Genomic DNA, 20559 nt, shown 5'->3' with positions numbered 1-20559 from the left:
GTTCGAATCATGCTTGCACCACATTTTAGTACATTCGATGGTTCGATACCAACTGACTATCATATCAGGAAATAGATTATCATTTCGCTGAAATGATTAAATCCCACCTTCGACAGATTTCAGTTCAAGTTTTCTTTGTATTCATTTGTCATTTAACTACAATTAAAAATCTGTAAGTTTCACATAATTTATCTTTAAAATTTTCTTCATTAGCATTCAGCATTCCCACACAATTTCTGCAGAAATTGCACTTAGTCTAGTTTACAGTTTATTGTATAACTCGATTGGCTGTTTCATGTTATTTCAGTGATCATTGTGTTTTAATTTTTTTCACAAAATGGTACCACTAATTCTATCCACAAGTAGATACAATTTCCCCAATTGTGGGGAAAATAAAAGGCGTTTTCTATTGTTTTCTATAAGCTAAACTAGACATTTTCAATATGTCTGTGCATCCAACATTGCGGCAACAGTTGAAGTAAGGGATTTTTCAGTATGGAATGCCTCTATACAGTATGTACAGTACATAGAGCGTTCAATAAAGGCATGGTTCAATAAAATTCCCATAGGCACAACAAAAATTACATGCAACTCTTCCCAGAAAAGTGTTAAGCTATGTTAGCTAAGAGTCTTTTGTTTCTGTAGAAATTAGCTTGATTTACCTGCAGCGTTGAAGGAATAAGGTAGTCAAAGCCTCAGTCTCGATCAGCTCCACTGCCTCACAAAAAATGTAAGAATCTGTTGTCTATAAAGCCAATAAACAAGCTGAAGGCCACCGTTTACATTAACACCAATTCGAAGCAATTTTAAAAATGAGGAACAAATTTCCTCTCAACATCTTCAAATTCAGTATGGACAAGACAACTCTGGATACATTGTAAACGAGAGTATCGAAGGGCAAATGTTTGACTTTAAAGTTGAGATCATTATTCAGCAGAAGGAATATTCAAATGTTTGTTTAAAAGTTTCAGCCTGATGTGTAAATATTGAAATAAAGGGTGTGGGCATGACCATGAGACAGATATTCCACACCCGAAGGACAATATCCCAGCAATAAGGTTTCAAAACGTTTTTGTTGTTTTTATTGTGTTTATTCATACTGTAAATTCAAGCACAATTAAGGCAAGGTGCATTATCAACAGCATAGGACGAGCAAAATGAAAACTCTTGCTAATGTAGATTAACAAGTTGCGTTACCTGCACTGGCAACCAATATTGACATACTGTATTTCAACTGGAAGCACTGAAGGCTTATATTAGGATAGCGTATCTGGTAATGTAACATTCAAATACCATTCAAATACCATTAACATTCAAATAACTTTTTTTTCTTTTTACTTAGTCCAACTAAAAATAACAATCTAATGACTAAAGGTCAATTAAGTACAGTACAGAACAGTCTCGAATCAGGACTTACAAAATACAGAGATATTTCTATCAATTTTGATATTTCTATTTCAAATGCTGATTAGCTGTTTTTCTTGTATTAAGTAAAGTCCAAGCTCAGCTCAGTTAAAAAAAGCAAACGGAAAAATAACACACACACACACACAAAACAGAATCTCACACTATGCCCAGTGTGTATAAATGTGTTAATCACTATTGTATTCTTCAATCATCATCCCGTCCTCTTCCTTGACACTAGTTGCCGGGTACTGCGCGGGACTGCCTGGTAGACACTCATCAGCGGCGTCCAGTACATCCTCAATGTCCTCCACACTGTCAATTTTTAGCTGGCCTTCTTGGTCTGTCAGCGCCTCCATTTTTAACCTGCACATGCACACAAATTAAAAATAAATAAATGGAAAAACAACCTCAAAGTACCACACTAGGCATTAAATGTTTTATAATATACCTTAAACAATGACCAGGAAATTTTATTTACTCAAGACCAAAGAGTGCCAGGCCTTGCGGAGGAGCCGTTTATCTGCACAAATATTTGTGTAAGACATGTGGAAGTAATGCCAGTATCTCACTGAGCAGAAAAGAGTTGCGTGGGTGTGCGCACATACATACTTGCCTACTTTGGTTTGTGTAAAATTGAGATTGTTTTTCATCAGTAATGATGGTGATGATGGACATTAATTAGTCAACGGGAGCGGTGGACATGTGCCAATTATTTATCGATGGGGTCGTGGGGCCTGCTACCGACCTAAAATGGTCGTTCACAAAACTCACAAAATTCCTGATGGTGTCAAATTGTCTTTCACTTTCTATCCGATGTAACAATGCGTGATGCAATCACCTCCCCTCCAGCCTCCAACTCCAATTCATTTTTCCAAAATTTTTGAGAATTGTGGCAGTGGAGATATCGGTCTGTAATTTGTAAATTGATATCTTAGTCTACTTTTACAGATAGGGATTAATGTTTTTATTTTGGAGAAAAAAACTGTTATTTTGGAGAAAACACAAGTTACAAATACATGTGCATTATTTTTTGATCGATGATTGATTTTTTATTTCAAAGTTTTTACAATATGTAATATTTTGTTATCGTGTGTGTGTGCGTGTGTCTTTGCTACATAGATAATTATTAATTTATTTGGTGTTATTTTTGTTTTACCTGTCTTTATTCCATGACTGATTTTTACTCCACGTACAGCATTTTGTATCAAATAAACTTCCAAACTGTGTAGTTTTGGTCTGTGAGACAAAGTGACGTCAGAACCACAGTTGTGATTTTGCAGACCGTCAACTGCACAATTGAGTGAGCTCGGTTTATTAAACAGATCTCTAGGAACGGCAACTGTGTCCAGCTGTCAGCATTAAAGTGTGCAAATCATCACGTCGATTAGACTGCCTTTGAAAAGTAGTCCGATGTATCCAGCTGCAGCCGCTAGCACAGTTAGCACGCTAACATTGTAGACGTCCTAAACACTGGCAACAGGCCCCGTGCAATACAATGTCAGCGTAATCAAGTCTTCTTTCAGTGCCCTTAATTGGCGATCGAACGTGATTTCTGTACAAAGTTTTTTGTTGACTTTGATCGCAATTGTTTACGCCAACAATAAGAACGGCAGACACACGTTCTGCAGGACAAATTAAGTCATCCGTTGCGCCGTAACTGGCAAAACGCTTCAGGGAACAACGTAAAAATAAAAGCGTTCATTGGTATTGCATTCCACATATTACTTGGTATGGGGAGGTTTATTTTGAAGTTGGCCTTCAATCCGAATTGGCAGTGTTTTGCTAGACATGTCAAATATTCCCCACATCAATGTTTACTTCGCTGGATTTTTCATTGCGCACTAGTTTACGCCGGAGAAAATAAGGAGTTTTATTTTGTAATGCAACATCAAATTTTGGTCAAAGTACTTTGGTTGGATACCTGGGGTGGTGTAGTATTATGTAGAACTGGTCTGGTCCTTGGATAACCTTGAATTTTTAATGATTTTTTTTTAAATCAACGATAATGGTAAATTTTCAAAGGAGTTTTATTTTATAATGCAACATAAAATGTTGGTCAAAGTACTTTAGTTGGATACCTGGGGTGATGTAGTGTCCTGTAGAACTGGTCTGGTCCTGGGATAACAAACTTTGAATTTTTTATGATTTAAAAAAATCTGCGATAATGGTCTAAATTTCAATTTTCAAAAGAGTTTTATTTTGAAATGGAACATCAGATTTTGGTCAAAGTACTTTGGTTGGATACCTGGGGTGGTGTAGTGTCCTGTAGAACTGGTCAGGTTCTGGGATAACAAACGTTTTTATTTTAAATCCTAAACCAGGTGTTGACCAGATTTTATTTTGAAGGTGGCCAATGCAGCGGCATGTCGGCATGTTCCCGTAATGCACAGTATTAACAATCGTTGGGGCGGCTGGTTTAACTTCGTCTTTTCGAGTGGAGGCTGCCTAAGTTGCTATTGTACCTAAATAATACTGCCAAGACTTGCGTGAAACTGCTAACTTTGGTGGCATTTTGACCACACATAAAGGGGAAATAAATCTGGATTGTACAAACTTGTAAAGCTTTTGTATGATCAGATTTGAAATCACTCACCGGCAACAGAGGGGGTAAATTCCATGTAGCAGCGTCACCAAGTTGAAAAAAAAAGCCCCCTGACACTTCATCGACAATCCAACATGTCCATCTCGCGCATGTATACCATCAATGCTCTTAGGCGGAAAGTTGACGGATAAACGCTAGCTTTAGCCCTCCTCACCGTTCGAGTCAATTAACACTGCGCCACGCTGCCGCAAGGAGGCGTGTTCATAGAAATACTCACGTCCGGATCTCTATAGGACCAAATCATCGGTTAAAAACAGATGCAATACTGAGGTCATGAAACAGGAACCCCTCAACGCCTCAGCTGCGCCTAGAAATTCTGTCTTGATTTTGTTTTTTTCTAATTTCTAAAATTCTTGACCAATTCAATCTGTTCTAACTGTGAACTACTCAGATTATCCTCAATGCAATTTCTCTACTAAATTTTGAATTTTTTTGATGGATTCAAGCCGTTCCGATTAAAAACTGTTCAGCTTATCCCTAGTGTAAAATTGTAAATTTTTCTAAATAAAAGCCAAATCTTCATCATTTTTTATTGGTTCTCCTCTACTTAATTTGTATGTTCAAACAGCTTTGTGCTACCCTCAGCTGCAAGGACTAAGCAGGCTGCTTCTGCAAATGCTTAATGAATAAATCATGTGACTTAATAGGTACACCTGAACCAGGTTATAAATGGGACAGAATAGGAACTGTACCTTACAGGAAACTTCTTCAGTGACATGTGCCCCACATCATGGATAAATGTTATCTGGGCTGAAAAAAACAAAACATGTTACATCACTATATATGGTTCTTCCACAATAACAATAAATAAAAATTCTAAAACTGTTGTATTCACTCTTGATTTTATTTTTCAGCAGAAAATGAGGTCAAAAATAGGCATAGACAGAAGCACCCTCTAAAGAGCATAAAAGCACCCTAGAAGTTTTATCTTCTTTTATTTATTTATTTTTAAAAAAAAAATTATATATATATTTTTTTTACCGTGTTGATTTTAACAAGCTAGGAAATTGTGAATCCCTTTTGCTTAAAAAAAAAGAAAAAAACATTTGATCCACTTCACCCTTACCACCTCTGCTTTGGAGCACCAATGAAGTATGATCGTGGTGGCAGTTACCTAGCCTGGCAAGCCACACCCACTTTCTTAAAAGAGAAAGTGGGTCTGGACAGGCATCCATAGACAGCGATTTGGCTCTGGACATAAATAGGCCGGCCAATCAAATTCGTCTATTGCCGTGACGTCGTCTTCATGAGCAACGTCATTCTTCAAGTTTTTCCCGCAACGACATTCACTAACTACTATCTCCCTTCGGCTGGATGTTGGATTTTTCTCCGCAGGACAAAAAAATAATAATAAGAAAAAAAGACTGTACATAAAACTATGATACTTATGTACAGTACAGGCCAAATGTTAGGACACACCTTCTCATTCAATACATTTGCTTTATTACTGTACATTGTAGATTCTCACTGAAGGCATCAAAACTATAACAACAAATTAACACATTTGGAATTATGTACTTAACAAAAAAAAAAGGTAAATATACTAACATAAATACATAAATATATAGCCACCCTATTCTCTGATTACTTTTTTGCACACTTGGCATTCTCTCAATGAGGTTCAAAAGGTACCTGCAAGGGTTTTCCAACAGTCTTAAAGGAGTTCCCAGAGGTAAGAATGTCAAGAGTATGAAAATAGTAACCAGAGCAAAGGATGGCTATTTTGAAGAATCTATAACATAACATGTTTTCAGTTGTTTCACCTTTTTTTTTTTGTTAAATACATAAGTCAACATCAGTTCACGCATAGTTTTGATGCCCCTCAGTGAGAATCTCCAGAGTAACCAGTCATGAGAATAAAGCAAATGCATTGAATAAGAAAGTGTGTCCAAACTTATGGCCTGTACTGTATGTGTTAATATTAAAACCTATAGTGATGCCATTGTCTAGCGTGTGTGTGTGTGTACATGTCCGAGTGCATGTGTGTGCAGTGTATGTACAGACAGATAGATGGGTAGCCTCATGGAAATACAGTATGGTTGTTTTTGGCAAGTGCCAGGTTAAGGTGAAAGTGTTAGATTAAAGGACTCATTATCATGCAAAATCAATTGTTTTGAGCTTTTAGCCATGTTAAAATGCTAATTCCTCGCCAAAAACACCCCAAAATATATTTTTCTTTCTCCATTCACCCATTTCTGAGCATTATTGCTCATTCCATGCTCTCTAAGCACCAGCCCCACCCAATCCAAGAAAACGACTGGGTTCTCACTTTAGGACGTAGAACATCGAATAATCTCTGTGTGAATTTGCTTACAAAGCCATACTGGCAAGGATTTACAATTGAGAGCAGTGATAAAAGCAGCGTTTACCAGTCAAGTGTAAAGTAAATTAGGATCACTCAAGGAGCGATATGACTAGAGAGACTACCTGCAGTTCACTCAGTCACCTCCAAAAGCACCATGTTTGTTTGGTTAATCTATTGAGTAAACAAAGGAAAAACTTCATGTAGACTAGTTTTTTTAATGAAAGAGTTACAATTGAATAGTTTGGCGTTATTTTTACCAAATTAGAGGTTAACAATTTGATTCCAACACACACACACACACACAATTCACACTGATGTTTTGTATATGCAAAGACGTTTATTTTCTAATTGACTAAATAAGGACACACAGAGGTTTAATGAGATTAATGAAGGAAAGTGATGTAGGGGAAATAGCTATATGAGGTAATGAGTGGGTGTAATGTGATAGTAATAAATGTGCTAGGTGAACTGTTCAAAGCCAATTGTACACTCTAATTTTGTTATGCACAAAGTCTATGCCCACGGTAATCACAAACTTGACTTGCTCTTGTTTGAAGTTCAAACTTGGAGCATGGGAGGTTGGCGAAAAAGCTTTGTGGATCGATAGGTGGAGAAATTGGAGGAAAATGAGGCACACGCAGATGAAAAAGAAAGTATCAAATGAACAAAAAAAGGAAGATGAAAAAGAAGCAGCCTTGAGGTTCTGCTTGTTCAGGGCGCCGTAGCGGGTTCAGACCATGTTTGGGCCGTCTCCAGCAGCTGCTGGCAGAATGGCGGCCTTTTTTTTGCCTGAGAGGTTGAGCACTGCGATAGAGCTTGATACTGACACGGCGGAGCAGGCCGGTCTGCGAACCTCAAGGACTTACGCACACAAAGGTGGAATGGTGGGTGCGGTGGAAAAAGACAGAGAGAAAATCTGGCATCGGTCAGCTTTGAGAGTGGAGGAAAGTGAGGTGGGGGGGCTTCATGCGTGGGTGCCGAGAGAGACGAGGAGTGGAAGCCAGAGAGGTTGTTAGGCGAAAAAGAGTGTTGATCGTAGACAAACCGGACGAAAGAGCGATAGAATTCTCGTCCCTCCCTCAGGCTTTGTGAAGTGAGTACTTATTTGTGACATGGCATATGTTTTTTTAGGTCTAAAGCACAGGTAATGAAACAGTTCCAGCTCCACACATCACATTCCCATTGATTTTAAAACGTAGAATAACTTTAAGATCCAGCAGTCACAAATGTGAGTGCAGGTGTTACCTTGGTTCCTCAAGGGATTGGTGAATTTGGCCAGATATGGTAGCAACTCAGTCTGAAGGCTGACAGGTGTCATACAGAAGTGGCGAAATAGGTACTGGGCAGCCAGGCAGTTCTCTCGATGCTAACAAGAATAAGTCAAAATTAGTCTAATTACAGTATGATGTGTATTTACAGCAAAATGTAATTCGATAAACTATGTGGATTTAAAAAAAGATGAACATCTTTTGGTAGTGGACTGTAGTAAAATACAATTACCGACTATTCTCCACAGATTTAAATGAATTAATCAAAACACTTTCCATACAACTTGTCTTCATTAGGAGTTAAGGCCTCGTTATACTTCTGCGTCAGGCTACGGCGGAGACATTACGGCGTGGCCACGCTCGTGCGTTTGCCTTCATACTCGTGCGCAATACACATCAGAATACACATCAGGGGAGAGTGAAAGAGAAAAAAAAGCAGAGTACGCAATCGAAACGGACCAATCACGAGCGATGTTACGACCCGCCATCTACAGCGTTCAAGATTTGGAGACGTGTGCGCCGCACCCAGCCACAAGCGACGCAGTACTTGACTTTAATGACTGGCCTCGATCACATGATGTACGCCGGTCATTAACGCAACAACAAACGCAGAAGTATAAACCAGGCTTTATAGGTGAGATGTAGCTTATCTTAGCTGACTTTGGGCGAGAGTCAAGGCAAACTCTGAACTGATCACCACCCAATTACGCAAAAAACACACTATATTTTACTTGGTTTCTTTGTGGATGAAGTTGAACCAGTTTGCAATTTTGTGCTCCCTGATTCACATGTGAAGCATTATCATAGTTTCACATAGTCTTCGATCATGTGTTTCACAAATAAGTATTTACCGTATTTTCGCGACTATAAGGCGCACTAAAAAGTCTTAAAATTTGTAAATTTTCTTATAATAAGGTGCGCCTACCCTCTCATCTACCAGGTGAACCCCAACGTACATGCGCCAAGATGGGGGGCAATACGTGTGCCCACACCAGCTCTGCGCCTCTCACCGTGGGCAACTCCAGAGTGGAAGACAGTCCAACCCCTCTCTCGAGGACTGGTAACAGAACCCAAGCTATGTGTGGAGGTGAGTCTAGTCAGAACTTCTCAACCTCACACACCAGCTCAGGCTCTTTCTCCACCAGAGAAGTGATCTTCCATGTCCCAAGAGCTAGCTTCTGTAGCCAAGGATCAGACTGCCAAGGTCCCCGCCCTTGGCCGCCGCCCAGCTCTCTACGCACCCGACCCCTTGAGCCCCCTCCCACAGTTGGTGAGCCCATGGGAAGGGGGACCCACGTTGCCTCTTCGGGCTGTGAGCGCCTGCACCCATGGGGCCCAGCCACCAGGCGCTCGCCAGCAAGCCCCACCTCCACCTTTCATTTTCAGATAATTTATATTTTTTACTTAAATTTGAACTGTGCATAGCAGTAGATAATTTATATTTTTTACTTAAATTTGAACTGTGCATAGCAGTAAACTGTATTTTGTTCTTTAAAAACATAAGTGAATATAGGACAAAGTGATGTCAGAACCACAGTAGCGATTTTTCTAGCTAAAACAGCACAATTGAGAAAGCTGGTGTGTTTAAAAAAATCAAATAAAAAATGAAAACACCAGTAGGAATGCAACTGTCTCAGGCTGTCAGCAAAGGTGTACAAAGTAATTTTTGCCTTTTAAAGGCAGTTGCCTTTGAAAAGTCACACGGATCTTGCATTCGCTAAGGGGCTAACATGATTTCAGGACGACGTTGTGTTGATATTGGTGGCAACAGATATATTCTTTGGTAAGCTTTTTTTTTTTTTTAAGTTGGCTTTCTCACGGCGTGTTGTTGCTGCGGTTGGCTTGACTGTCGTCCCAAAGGTGTACACCAAATAAACAAGTAGCCGAGGCTGAAAAAGATTCAAGCATTCTTGGTTTTTTTTCTCATATCGAGGACTCGTTTCACCCTATTAAGTGCTGTTTGAAGTGAAAAGGATATGAAACAAAATCACTCTAAAAGCAAGTACATATAACATGATTCAATGATTGTGTTGGTAAAAACGCAATGAAAGGGCCTCGTAAAAATTAAATATTTTCATGAATTTGGCAAGCTGTAACAGTTTACTGGCATATCTCGCCCCTTTTTTACTCTGTACAACCAAGGAGTCGTCTTTACTCTTCACTCTTAAGCTGACAGTAAGATGGTCGCTCTGTTTTTATTGTTTAATTGAAGCAGTCTCGCAGTACACAAAATCCATTGACATATAGTAGTGTTTAATGCATAAAACTCACACAAAACATGCCTCGTAATTTGATCGATCTTGTAGACATATTGAGTCTGATTGTGTTATACAGACAGTTTGCTTAAATTGAAATGTAGTGGCACAAGTGAGGATTGAGCTTTACCATTTTCTGCTTGTCTGTATTTTGTTACTGAAATCACTGAACGCTGCCGCATGACACCCGGTGGTCGGGAGACATAAAGCCGCTATTGCGTCACAGTTCACTCATTAACAGTGTTGGGAATAACGGCGTTTAAACTAACGGCGTTAGGTAACTCAGTTTTTTTCATAAACGGACTAATCTAACTAGTTATTCTCCCCATATTTGAAACGCCGTTATCGTTATTGTATGAGAAATGTGTTACAATTTATTTATTAGATTCAAGACTCAAAGTAAGCTTACAAAACATTGTGCGGTGACTAGCTCTGAAAATGTCATTTGCGCACAATTAGAGGCACCGTTGTTGTCGGACCTCGCCCCAAGAAAAGTGTCTTGACAGCTGAAATGTATAGTGACTTTTATTTTGGAGGTGCCGCAGGAAGCGTGTCACGACGTGACGGACGTGTCGTCCTTCTTCCTTCTGGACCTTAACGCTTAGCATATTTTAGCATTTTAGCAAAGAGTCCACGCCTTCGCCTGGAACTGTTTTGACAACACTGAGTGACATTAATCAAAAACAACAGTCGAGATTTGCCGAAAAACGACCGCCATGAGGAGCGATTTGTTGGCAATCATGTTCCAAGAGCCATATAGAGACTCCATAAGCACCATAACAGCGACAAAGATACTGGTAAGTCATAGTGACACGCTCGCCTGGTGTAATTAATAGCGCCAACAATTGTATTTCTCTTATTTTACGAGTGCTAAACATGTGAAAAGTGTTGAAAGAAATATGCTCTCACTCATGGAGGCGATGGAGTGACATTTGTATGTGAATGATGCATGTCAAGCCTAGAGTTGGGCAATTTTCTGACGTAAATCAATCATTAACCACGTCTTTATATGTGCAGAATTATAAACTGAAGATTTATCCCCATACTCTCATATTTGAAAGTGTACAAATTACAAAAGTATATGTTTTTCAGAGAAATCAAGTGGAAGCTGATGATTCTGAGGAGTAAATATAGTAGTAGTTATGGCTATGATTTTGGCCATGATCATCATTAAGCACTGTATATTTTAATAGCATTGGCAATTTCTTTGATCTATTATTGATTATTTTAGTCCGCAACAATCATAAAAAATGCCCGGGAAATCCTGGAGGGACAGGCTAGGACTGTCTACAAATTACCTATAGATGACATATGTGCCACAAATCACCATCTATCCAGTATTTATTTTATTTGTATTATTATTCTAATTGCTGTCACTGGCAGTGGGTAGAACTTACATCACCACTCCAAATTTAATGAATTATTATTATTATTATTGTATGATATGTCATTATGGAGTGAGCAGCATTTGTGTGACATAAATACTCACCCAAAAAAATGAAAACACCATATAAAGCCTGGACATAATTTTAATTCCTTGTATACAAATATAATAATAATAATAATAATAATATATTTTAAAAACATAAAAAATCCAAATTGTTTGACATAAAACTTTTTTTTAGTAGTGAAAATAGTTACTTTGCCTGGTAACGAGTTACTTTTATTATCAAGTAATTCAATTACTAACTCAGTTACTTTTTTAAGCAATTTTTTTTTTTTTTAAACGTTCCCAACACTGCTCATTAGCAGCTAAGCTAATGGACGAGTCCTTACTCTAACGTCTTGATGCGAACCCCGATTGCTGTTATTCATATCAGGCAGCGTTACGCCCAGTGTCCGGTGAAACTGCTGTTGAAATGCAATGTAATAAAGCCCCATTTGAATAACCCATATTAGTCACTCGACTTTCTGTCACAGGCAAGAAGGTGCTGTTCCATGTCTCCATCTTTTTCACGTAAAAGCACATCTCTGGGGAACCTAAACAGGCTCACGCCATCCTACCATCAGTTTGAACAAAAACCGGCAACGCAACAAGACAGCATAATACAAAGTAATTTAGAAATGTGACGAATCAGGAGGTGAAAAAAAACACATGTACACTACAGCCAGCAGGTAACAACATGGCTGTATCTGTACTACTGTCATATCCGGTTTGGCTGCTGTGAGCAACCCCGTTGGGAATATTTTAGGCACACAATTTTAAAAAATCATGAAACACTCAGATAATATGTATTGATTAACGGTACCATTCATTTTGGTGTGTATATTATATTGTTTAATAACATTAAAATGTGTCCCAGAGCGCCCCACACACTTTAAATCATACCTTCTTGCTGACCTGTAACCAGTTGGGTTTGTGCAGTGGTCTGAAGCCAACAGCTACTTGTTGAGAGTTGGAGTGAAGAAGCCCTCTGGTGGCAACTGAAGATGCATATTCCCCCATGGTATTACTACTCTGAAAGCAGAACAGTGCAACAAATATGCAGATACATATAAGCGGCATGTTACCTTATTCACAATCAATCTTATTTCAAATGCAAAGTGCAGACCCAGCCTTTGGTGGCTATTTGACATCATGTAAATTATCAATGATTTTAATTTACAGATCAAGACTTTTTTTTTGGGCTATTCATTAATATTAGACTGTGGGTCTATCTATTTTTGTTTTGTTTTCAAAATGTCAATGCAAAGGCTAACCATCCAATCAGATGAGAGGAGATCAGCGTCAGATATATACTCGCTGGCTGTATCGACGTCTTCCATCTCAGAGAAGAAATCCAGGTAATTTTGGTGGAGGTACAGGTTGAAGAACTCCCCAGACACATATGAATGTTCTATAACCCACTATGAGACATTGGACAGAAGATATGATTTCAAATGTTCATAAAGACCATATGCTGTGTGTATATATATATATATATATGTGTGTGTGTGTGTTTTTTTGTTTGTTTGTGCTGTATTGCTTGAAAGGTGCTGTATTGCTTGAAAGGTGCTATATAAATAAACTTGTACCTCAGGTTCCACCTGTAATGACTCTCTATGGTGTTGAGAAAGATGTGACGGTAACAGAAGTCCAAAAGCACTTTCAGCTGCTTTACCGCCTTCAGGAGTCCCCCCTAAATTTAGACAACATAAATTATTTGTCTTGTTTTTGGGTTACATTGCATTTTTCATTCTCATTGCCCACATTTGGTCTGTTTAAAACAAACTCGAGAGATACAAGGCACACACATTGGGTACGTTTCACATATTGATCACAATGCAGAGACAATTTCCATTATAACTATGATGAGCGGCAGGTACACCAGAGATCCAACTACCGGTCTTCAAAGAATTAAAAAGTCATTTAAACTCTTGATTTTGGCAGATAATTTGTTTGTTCGTTTTATCAAGCAGTGATCGTCAGCTGAGTGTGAAGCAGCTGAGATGAGCATCAGCACCTGCAAGTCTTAGACCATGGTCCGCAGTCGGAAAAGGGTGAAGTGCCCTCTGCTGCCCCATGTGAGTCTTTGGAAATAATGGAAATAATGTAGTGAGATCACATGGGGATAGCAAAGTCCGCAAAGATGCAGAGTCTGCATGGGTCTTCACCTGATGGGCTACATTCCCATTCCCACCCTCACCTCTAGTCACAAGCTGTGGATAGTGACCAAAAGGAACGACATTACGGATACAAGTGGCCAAAGCAAGCTTCCTCTGCAGAGTGTCTAGGCTCTGCCAAGGAGAGGAGAGCTGAAGGTCATACTCATCTCTCCTGTTTGGCCTGCAAGCACTATGAATGATTCACAGTGGTGTGAATTATACCTACACTCTCCTCCGACTACACCAAATGGTGTCAAGGCAGGCTACTGAAGAATCCCAATTGGAAACTACATATCACTGGAAGCCAAGACGTTTTTGGCAGTACAAGCCTGATAATCAAAATCAATTAAGGTCCGCCACCCGTCTGCCTCAGAAAAGCAAGAGAGGGGCTTTTTTAACTACTCAAAACAGTGAGTAATAACCATTATAGGCTCAAAATGACAGCTCTGGGAGATCTAGTTGTTTTAAAACTCTGGTAGTGCTAGTAGTTAAACGGCAAGTTTATTTATAAAAAGAACAAAGACGGGACTGTTAACAAGAATTCAGTGATTTGTACCTTTTGCAAAAAATAATTTTCATATCACGGAAGCAGCTCCAGACTGACTTATCATTTAAGACTCTCGCAGGTAACATCACTCAAAAAATTTAAATAAGCTTGTTTGTCTGAGCAACTGGCTCAAGAACACATAGTTAGTTGTTCAGATCCTGTAACCTTAGTTTTGGGTGGGTTTTTGATTTGAGGAGTTGATACTGTAGGCCCCAGTTTCTCTTTTGGGTTTGAGTTGCTATGACCCAGGCATGCCCGGAATGGGCCATCTGGAGAGACGGGACAATTTCCGGTGGGCCGCCTTATATTTCAGGCCGCAGGAGCCCACACATTCGTTTAAAAATCACGCCGGCAGCAGCCCACACATTCATTTTGAAATCAGCCCGTAAATAAATAGTATCCACGTCATCTTATGTTGACTGCCTCATTGTCAATCAACTGTAGCTCCAATCACCAGGCCATTATATTATATTATATTATCAAAAGTAGCAAAACTTTAATCCATGAATAGAAACAATAAACAATATAACTATATTAAACTTTGTCTGTACAAAAATAACACATTAAAGAGGCAAAACACAATCACAAGTGTTTCTAGTAACGGCAACAAAGCATGATGGGAAAGCCTCCTACGATTACTGTTGCTCTCTTCAAGTTAGCGTCAGCCAGCTCAGTAGTATAGACCCGAAGTGGTGAGCGCACGTTTCAAAATAAGAGTACTAACAGGAAGTACAGTGTTAGCTGCCTTAATCTTGCTGGTTTAATTCCATCTAACCATTGAAGTACATATTAAAAATGCACCAAATATCATTATAAGTTGTATGTATACAACACCAGGATCATGTCTTGAGATATTTAATCAAAAACTGACATTCTCAGTTACACAAATGATTTTAAAAAAAAACATGCAAACAATGTGTGGTGATATTAAACATTGATTTGTTAAATCCGAATGGGCATCAGAAAACAACTGATTTTATAAATACAATGTATAGTAATAATCTATTCCCTGTAATTATAGCAGAATAAGAATTTATACAGCGACACTAAAATTGACCATAAAATAGAAAGTAGACTATTTATTAATGATAGAAGTGATCATCTTCCGGTCTTTGCAATCTTCCAAGACTATTCAGATAAAAAAATAAAACCAACAATAACTTACACATCAGAAACAAGACTAAGAACACAACGCTCCATGGCTGCCTTTAAGTTGGATTTAGAAAAATTCACAAGAAAATATAAAGGTCTAAATAAGGCATGGATGACGAAGGGGATAGAGAATGCATGTAAAAAGATAAACACTTTATACAAAAGATTAATTAAATTGAGAACTATGGAAGCTGAAATAAAGTACAAGACCTACAAAAATAAACTATTGAATATTATACGAACAAGTAAGAAAGATTATTACCATGCATTACTAGAGCAGAATAAAAGCAACACACGAAAAATACTAAATCATGTAATTCAAAATAGCAAAAAAAAAAAAGAAAAAGAAAGATTATCCAGAATATTTTATAAAAGAAAAAAAAATTGTTCTTGAAAAAAATTCTGACATAGTTAATGATTTTAATGAGTATTTTATTAATGTTGGCAGTAATTTGGCAACAGAAATCCCTGAGCCAAGAAACAAACATGAAATAGATAAGCACATCAAAAATAATTAATCCATTATGTGTCTTAATGCTGTTAATGATACAGAAGTATTGGCAGTCATAGAACTAGTAGAAGCAATATCTACTAACATAGATAATAAAAAAATTACTGTTGGAATTTTTATAGATGAAAAAAAAAGCATTTGATACTATAGATCATTCTATACTAATGAATACATTAGAGAGATATGGCATAAGGTTTGGCATATAAATGGATGAAAAGTTATTTAGATAATAGATATCAGTACTTACAGTTTAACAATATACAATCAAAACACTTGAAGATTACTCATGGAATCCCCCAAGGGTTTGTGCTGGGCCCCAAATTATTTATAATGTATTTAAATGATATCTGTTGTGTCTCAAAAATATTCAAAAGTGTTTTATTCGCCGATGACACAACTCTCTACTGTTCAGGAGAGAACCTGAAGCAGATTCTGACTACTGTGGAGAATGAATTAAACACATTAAGAAATTGATTTAATAAAACAAAGTTTATAATTTTTGGTACTAGACAAACCACACAACAGGTCAAAACCATGGTAAATTCAATTGAAATAGAAAGAGTGTATAAAAATAAATTTCTTGGAGTAGTTATTGATGAAAAATTATGTTGGAACTCACATAGATAATGTCAAAAGGAAAATGTCAAAAATTATAGGGATACTCTCTAAAAACTAAACATATCCTGAATAAGAAATCATTATACACATTATATTGTCCATTATTATTACCTTATCTGACCTATTGAGTGGAAATCTGGGGAAACGCATATAAAATAAAACAAATACCGATCCTGTTTTCAAACTGCAAAAAAGAGCCATAAGAATTATAAATTGATCAAAATATACAGAACCAACACATTTTCTATTTATTAAATCAAATACAATGACATTTTACGACTTAGTTGAATTTAAAATAGCACAAATAATGTATAAAGTACACAACAATCTACTCTGCCACAGTACTCAGAAGCTGTTTGAAATTAGAAAGTCCTTATAACATAAGGGGTACAAATGTCTACAAAAAAAATTAAAACAAGAACAAATATTAAGCAAAGGTGTGTTTCTGTTAATTTGTGGAATGATTTTGGAACTGACCTGAAAAGACGTCAGTCACTTGCTGAATTAAAAAAATTGTTTAAAGGCAAAGTTATTATTATTTTTTTACTTACAGCAGACATGAGCTGTTAAAAATGTATATATTCTGTAATTTCTTTGGATGTATTGGTATGAGTGTAATGAAAATTGTATATGTGAGTATGAGGATATGATTTATAAATGTATTATGGTATAAGCCTATGAATTTCATGTACATATGTTGCTGGCAAATGTGCGTCTGTTAAAGTGCACTTGTATATATGACGAGGTTTATACATTTCCTTTTGTTGAAATACATTACCTTATCATTTTGTCAACATAAAACAAATAAGGGGTAGGACTAGATAAGTTTCTAACTTCCTCCTACCCCTTTTGAACATATAAACTCTTTTCTTTCTTCCTATTCTTGTTTTTTTTTTTTTTTACTTCACCTTATATTTTAAACTTGTAATGTGTTTTATGTTTTCTTTATGTTTATATGTTCAATAAAACCATAAACCAAACCAAACCATTTGGTAAGTTTGTCTTGTGAAGTATAAAATGTCTTATCCCATTTAATGTACATTTGCTTATTGGTTTCTTTTTGTCCTTTTTTTTTGGCCCATTTTATGTTCACATAATGTGAACTAAAGTGGGCTGGTCTGAGTCCTGAAACTCCAGGGCTGAAAATTAGTCCCAGTCTGGCCCTGGACCCAGATATTGTAGATTTTGGCTACGTTCACATTGCTTGCAAATGCAACCCAAATCGGATTTTTGGGCCAAATGCGACCTGTATCTGACTTTTTTATGTTGGTCTGAACGGCTCAATTCCAATTTTTTCCTATCCGACCTGGGTCACTTAGATCGGATTCGTATCCGAATTTTTGCAATGCGACCGCAGTCTGAACGGCCAGGTCGCATACAGTAATTTCTGGACTATAAAACACTACTTTTTTCACTTGCATTCGACCCTGCGGCTTATCACAAGGGGGCGCACCATAAAGGAAGTGCAAGAGCGTCAGGCAGAGCAAAATAAACCAAGTGAGCCCAAATACAGTAGGAGAGACAGAAGGAGAGTGAGACAATTTACACCCTCATTATGGAAAAGAAAGTAGCGGGAACCCGGTGCGGTAACATTAAAACACCTAGAGTTTACAGTCGGGTACCGCTAAAATGTGTAACAACTTGAGTATTCCCCAAATTCCCCCCCCCCCTTTTAGTCAGGTGTGCCTTATAGTCCAGAAATTACTGTATATCCGACCTCGACGTAAAAAAATAAAAATAAAAAAAGTCCAATATGCGCTCCGCGCGGGCATTAAGCTTGATTTATGCTTGACTCATTCGCGAGGTCCGCACGGCTCTGGAGACGTACGTGAATCGGCAAAGTTGTTTCAAGTAACAGTTGAGACTTTATATTTGACTTTAATTTAATCTCACTTGAAATATGAAGTATAAAGATGACATTTGTGGTGGTGATATCAGTCATTTAGCCACGCAGCCGGCTCATTACGCGCGGCAATGACGTGACGTCACCGTTAGGGAGAAAGAAAGGAGAGTTCTCCGTGAAATGAGGCACTCGAACAGGCTCGCCTCATTTTCACAAAATATTATTTCTACCTCCTCCTGCACCACTCCTGCATAGATATGAGATAGTAAAAATATGAGCCCCGACGACGGACTTATGACATGCTGGACCATACGTATTTACTTCCGCAAACACACCGTTGTAAGTGACATTGTATCTTCTTCTACGCATGCGGGTCACTTTGGAGACGCATTACGCCCACACTGCAGACAGACTGAGGTCGCAATTAATAGGTAATGTAAACGCTTACTCAAAAAAATCGGATTTCACCAAAAACCTAACCTCTAACTTTTTCCAATTACCAGTTTGTTAGTTTAGCTCAGAAACTACCATCCATAAACTGAACCTCAACTTGTGGAAGTTTAGATCAAATTTTGTTTAAAAATTATTTGAACAAAATTTTAGTTTAGATTATATTTTAAAATAATGCTTGGCCTAATTGGTATGTTGGTGTGCTTAAACTTTTTCTTTTGAATTTCATTTATGAAGCACACTTCAACAATAAGAATGTGGATTTCAAATCTCTTTTTGGTGTATTCAATTGATTAGTCATGCACTACAATTTTGTAATGTCCTGGAATTCAAATTCTTTATTTGGGGACCTTAAGCAGATATGAGACTAACGATTAACAATCCTGCAATTAATTATATTAATTTTTTTAGTCAACTGACAGCACTAATTTCCAGAAAAATATACTACCAGACCATTTTACTGCAAGTTTTATACTTGTCATTAACTTGCTTGATTTGGACTCAAACTTGTAACTTAAGGATGCAATGACACATAGAGACAATGTACATAGAGATAGTGTCAGCCAGTAATACGTGGACTTTAGAAGAAAATTGTATATACTGCATTCCATGCCACCACTATTATTAATCAATCTTTTTCAAGCATTTCTGAGCCCTATGGAAGATATCCCATCAAAGATGTTTATGGTAAATGAGCATGCTTTTGTCATCTTCTTACTGGTTGTGTTACTTGCAACAAATGTTTCTTTATTTATCATCACCATTAAAAGTGGCTTAGTATGTTTGTCAGCAAAACAGATAATGTCTTGTTTGTTTTGTACATACAGTTTTAATGTCAAGGAAGATAAAGGATGAAATATAAATAATTACCAGTGACTTACTTTTACAATGCAGTATCTTTCCCAGTGCTCTAAATAGGAACAGACAAGTATCCTTCATTCCAACAGTTTGGAATCCTTCTTGGCCCTTGGCCCTTGTTGGCTTGGATTTCTTCCTTAATGTTGATCTGCAAACTGCCTTACCCTGTGATTTCAAAGGATTGTCCTTTTCCTGTGAATAGTCTTGACAAAATACAAAATTTCCTTGCAGTGAATCAGTCTGAAAGGAACATGAGCATTATTGATTACAGTATTTGTATGTACAGTATTTACTCAGACCTGAAACGGAGGCAAATTGCAGACTGTTAATTGCACTGCGAATGTCTCCTGAACTTCCTGAGCACAGCATCTCCAACACTGTTTGGTCTGGGACAATGATCCTTCCAATTTTCTGTGTACAGACGAAGAGAAGTCAAAAATCTGATTCAAAATGGATTCAAAGCAGTTGCAGTTGTTTCCCACCTTTCCTTCCTCATTAGTTAAAATACGAGCCAGAACCTTCATCATAGTAGTTGGAGCCACTGGATTAAAACTAGAAATAGAGAATGAAAGAAATTCAGTTTAATTAAAAACTAATAATTACAGTATATAATTCTTACGTAGTAGTGTAATAATCATTAACAGTTGTTCCTTCCTTCCTTCCTTGCAGATGTTTCACAAACTAAGCTTTTCAGGAATTGGAGGGTTTTATTGCAAAATATTTGTGCAGGCACTGGTCAGAAAAGAGGAGCTCAAATGCAAACAGAGTATGAATTTGAGGAGCAACAGAAACATAAGAAATTTGAACAAGGGATATGGCTGTTGTTACTGCTATATGAAGGAAAATTGCTGTGTTGCTGTAAAATCAAATTACGCTGCTGCTTTTAAGCACATAAATAAAAGCTGCACAAACATTAGCTTATGAGAAAAGAGACTTTTCTGAGGACCCTTTGCAGATATTAATAATAATAATGCATCAGATTTATATAGCGTTTTTCTGGCCACTCAAAGACGCTTTACAATGGATACATTATTCATGCACTCACAAATACACACTCTGGTAGCGGCAAACTACTGCACATAGGTAGCCACAGCTGCCCTGGGGCAGACTGATGGAAGCGTGGCTGCCAGTGTGCGCCTACCACCACCAAATAATCGC

The 20559-nt window shown here is 37.6% G+C and overlaps 2 protein-coding genes across 10 annotated transcripts in view; both read right to left on the bottom strand.

Annotated features, from left to right (window-relative positions):
* Positions 1 to 880, bottom strand: part of ccdc125 (coiled-coil domain containing 125) — a 46788-nt gene extending 45908 nt beyond the window's left edge. For all 7 annotated transcript variants that reach the window (XM_086076891.1, XM_086076894.1, XM_086076895.1 and 4 more), the window contains exon 1: positions 663 to 880. The gene's annotated coding sequence lies outside the window, so the exon portion shown is untranslated. The remainder of the gene's footprint in view (positions 1 to 662) is intronic.
* Positions 881 to 1068: 188 nt separating this feature from the next.
* The window catches only part of rad17 (RAD17 checkpoint clamp loader component), a 54642-nt gene continuing 35151 nt past the window's right edge, over positions 1069 to 20559 (bottom strand). For 2 of the 3 annotated variants that reach the window (XM_086075174.1, XM_086075177.1), the window contains 9 exons: positions 19884 to 19953; positions 19701 to 19812; positions 19425 to 19604; positions 12853 to 12956; positions 12538 to 12684; positions 12167 to 12295; positions 7560 to 7680; positions 4702 to 4759; positions 1069 to 1770 (listed from right to left, as the gene is read on the bottom strand). In XM_086075174.1, coding sequence (XP_085931300.1) covers positions 1593 to 1770; positions 4702 to 4759; positions 7560 to 7680; positions 12167 to 12295; positions 12538 to 12684; positions 12853 to 12956; positions 19425 to 19604; positions 19701 to 19812; positions 19884 to 19953 — 1099 coding nt within the window. In that variant the 3' untranslated portion in view covers positions 1069 to 1592. The remainder of the gene's footprint in view (positions 1771 to 4701; positions 4760 to 7559; positions 7681 to 12166; positions 12296 to 12537; positions 12685 to 12852; positions 12957 to 19424; positions 19605 to 19700; positions 19813 to 19883; positions 19954 to 20559) is intronic. The other variant, XM_086075175.1, reaches the window with a different exon arrangement.

This window comes from Leptonotus elevatus, chromosome 5 (assembly GCF_054856555.1).
Source record: "Leptonotus elevatus isolate MCC_2025b chromosome 5, RoL_Lele_1.0, whole genome shotgun sequence".
NCBI lineage: Eukaryota > Metazoa > Chordata > Actinopteri > Syngnathiformes > Syngnathidae > Leptonotus > Leptonotus elevatus.
This window is presented reverse-complemented; position numbering and strand designations above follow the sequence as displayed.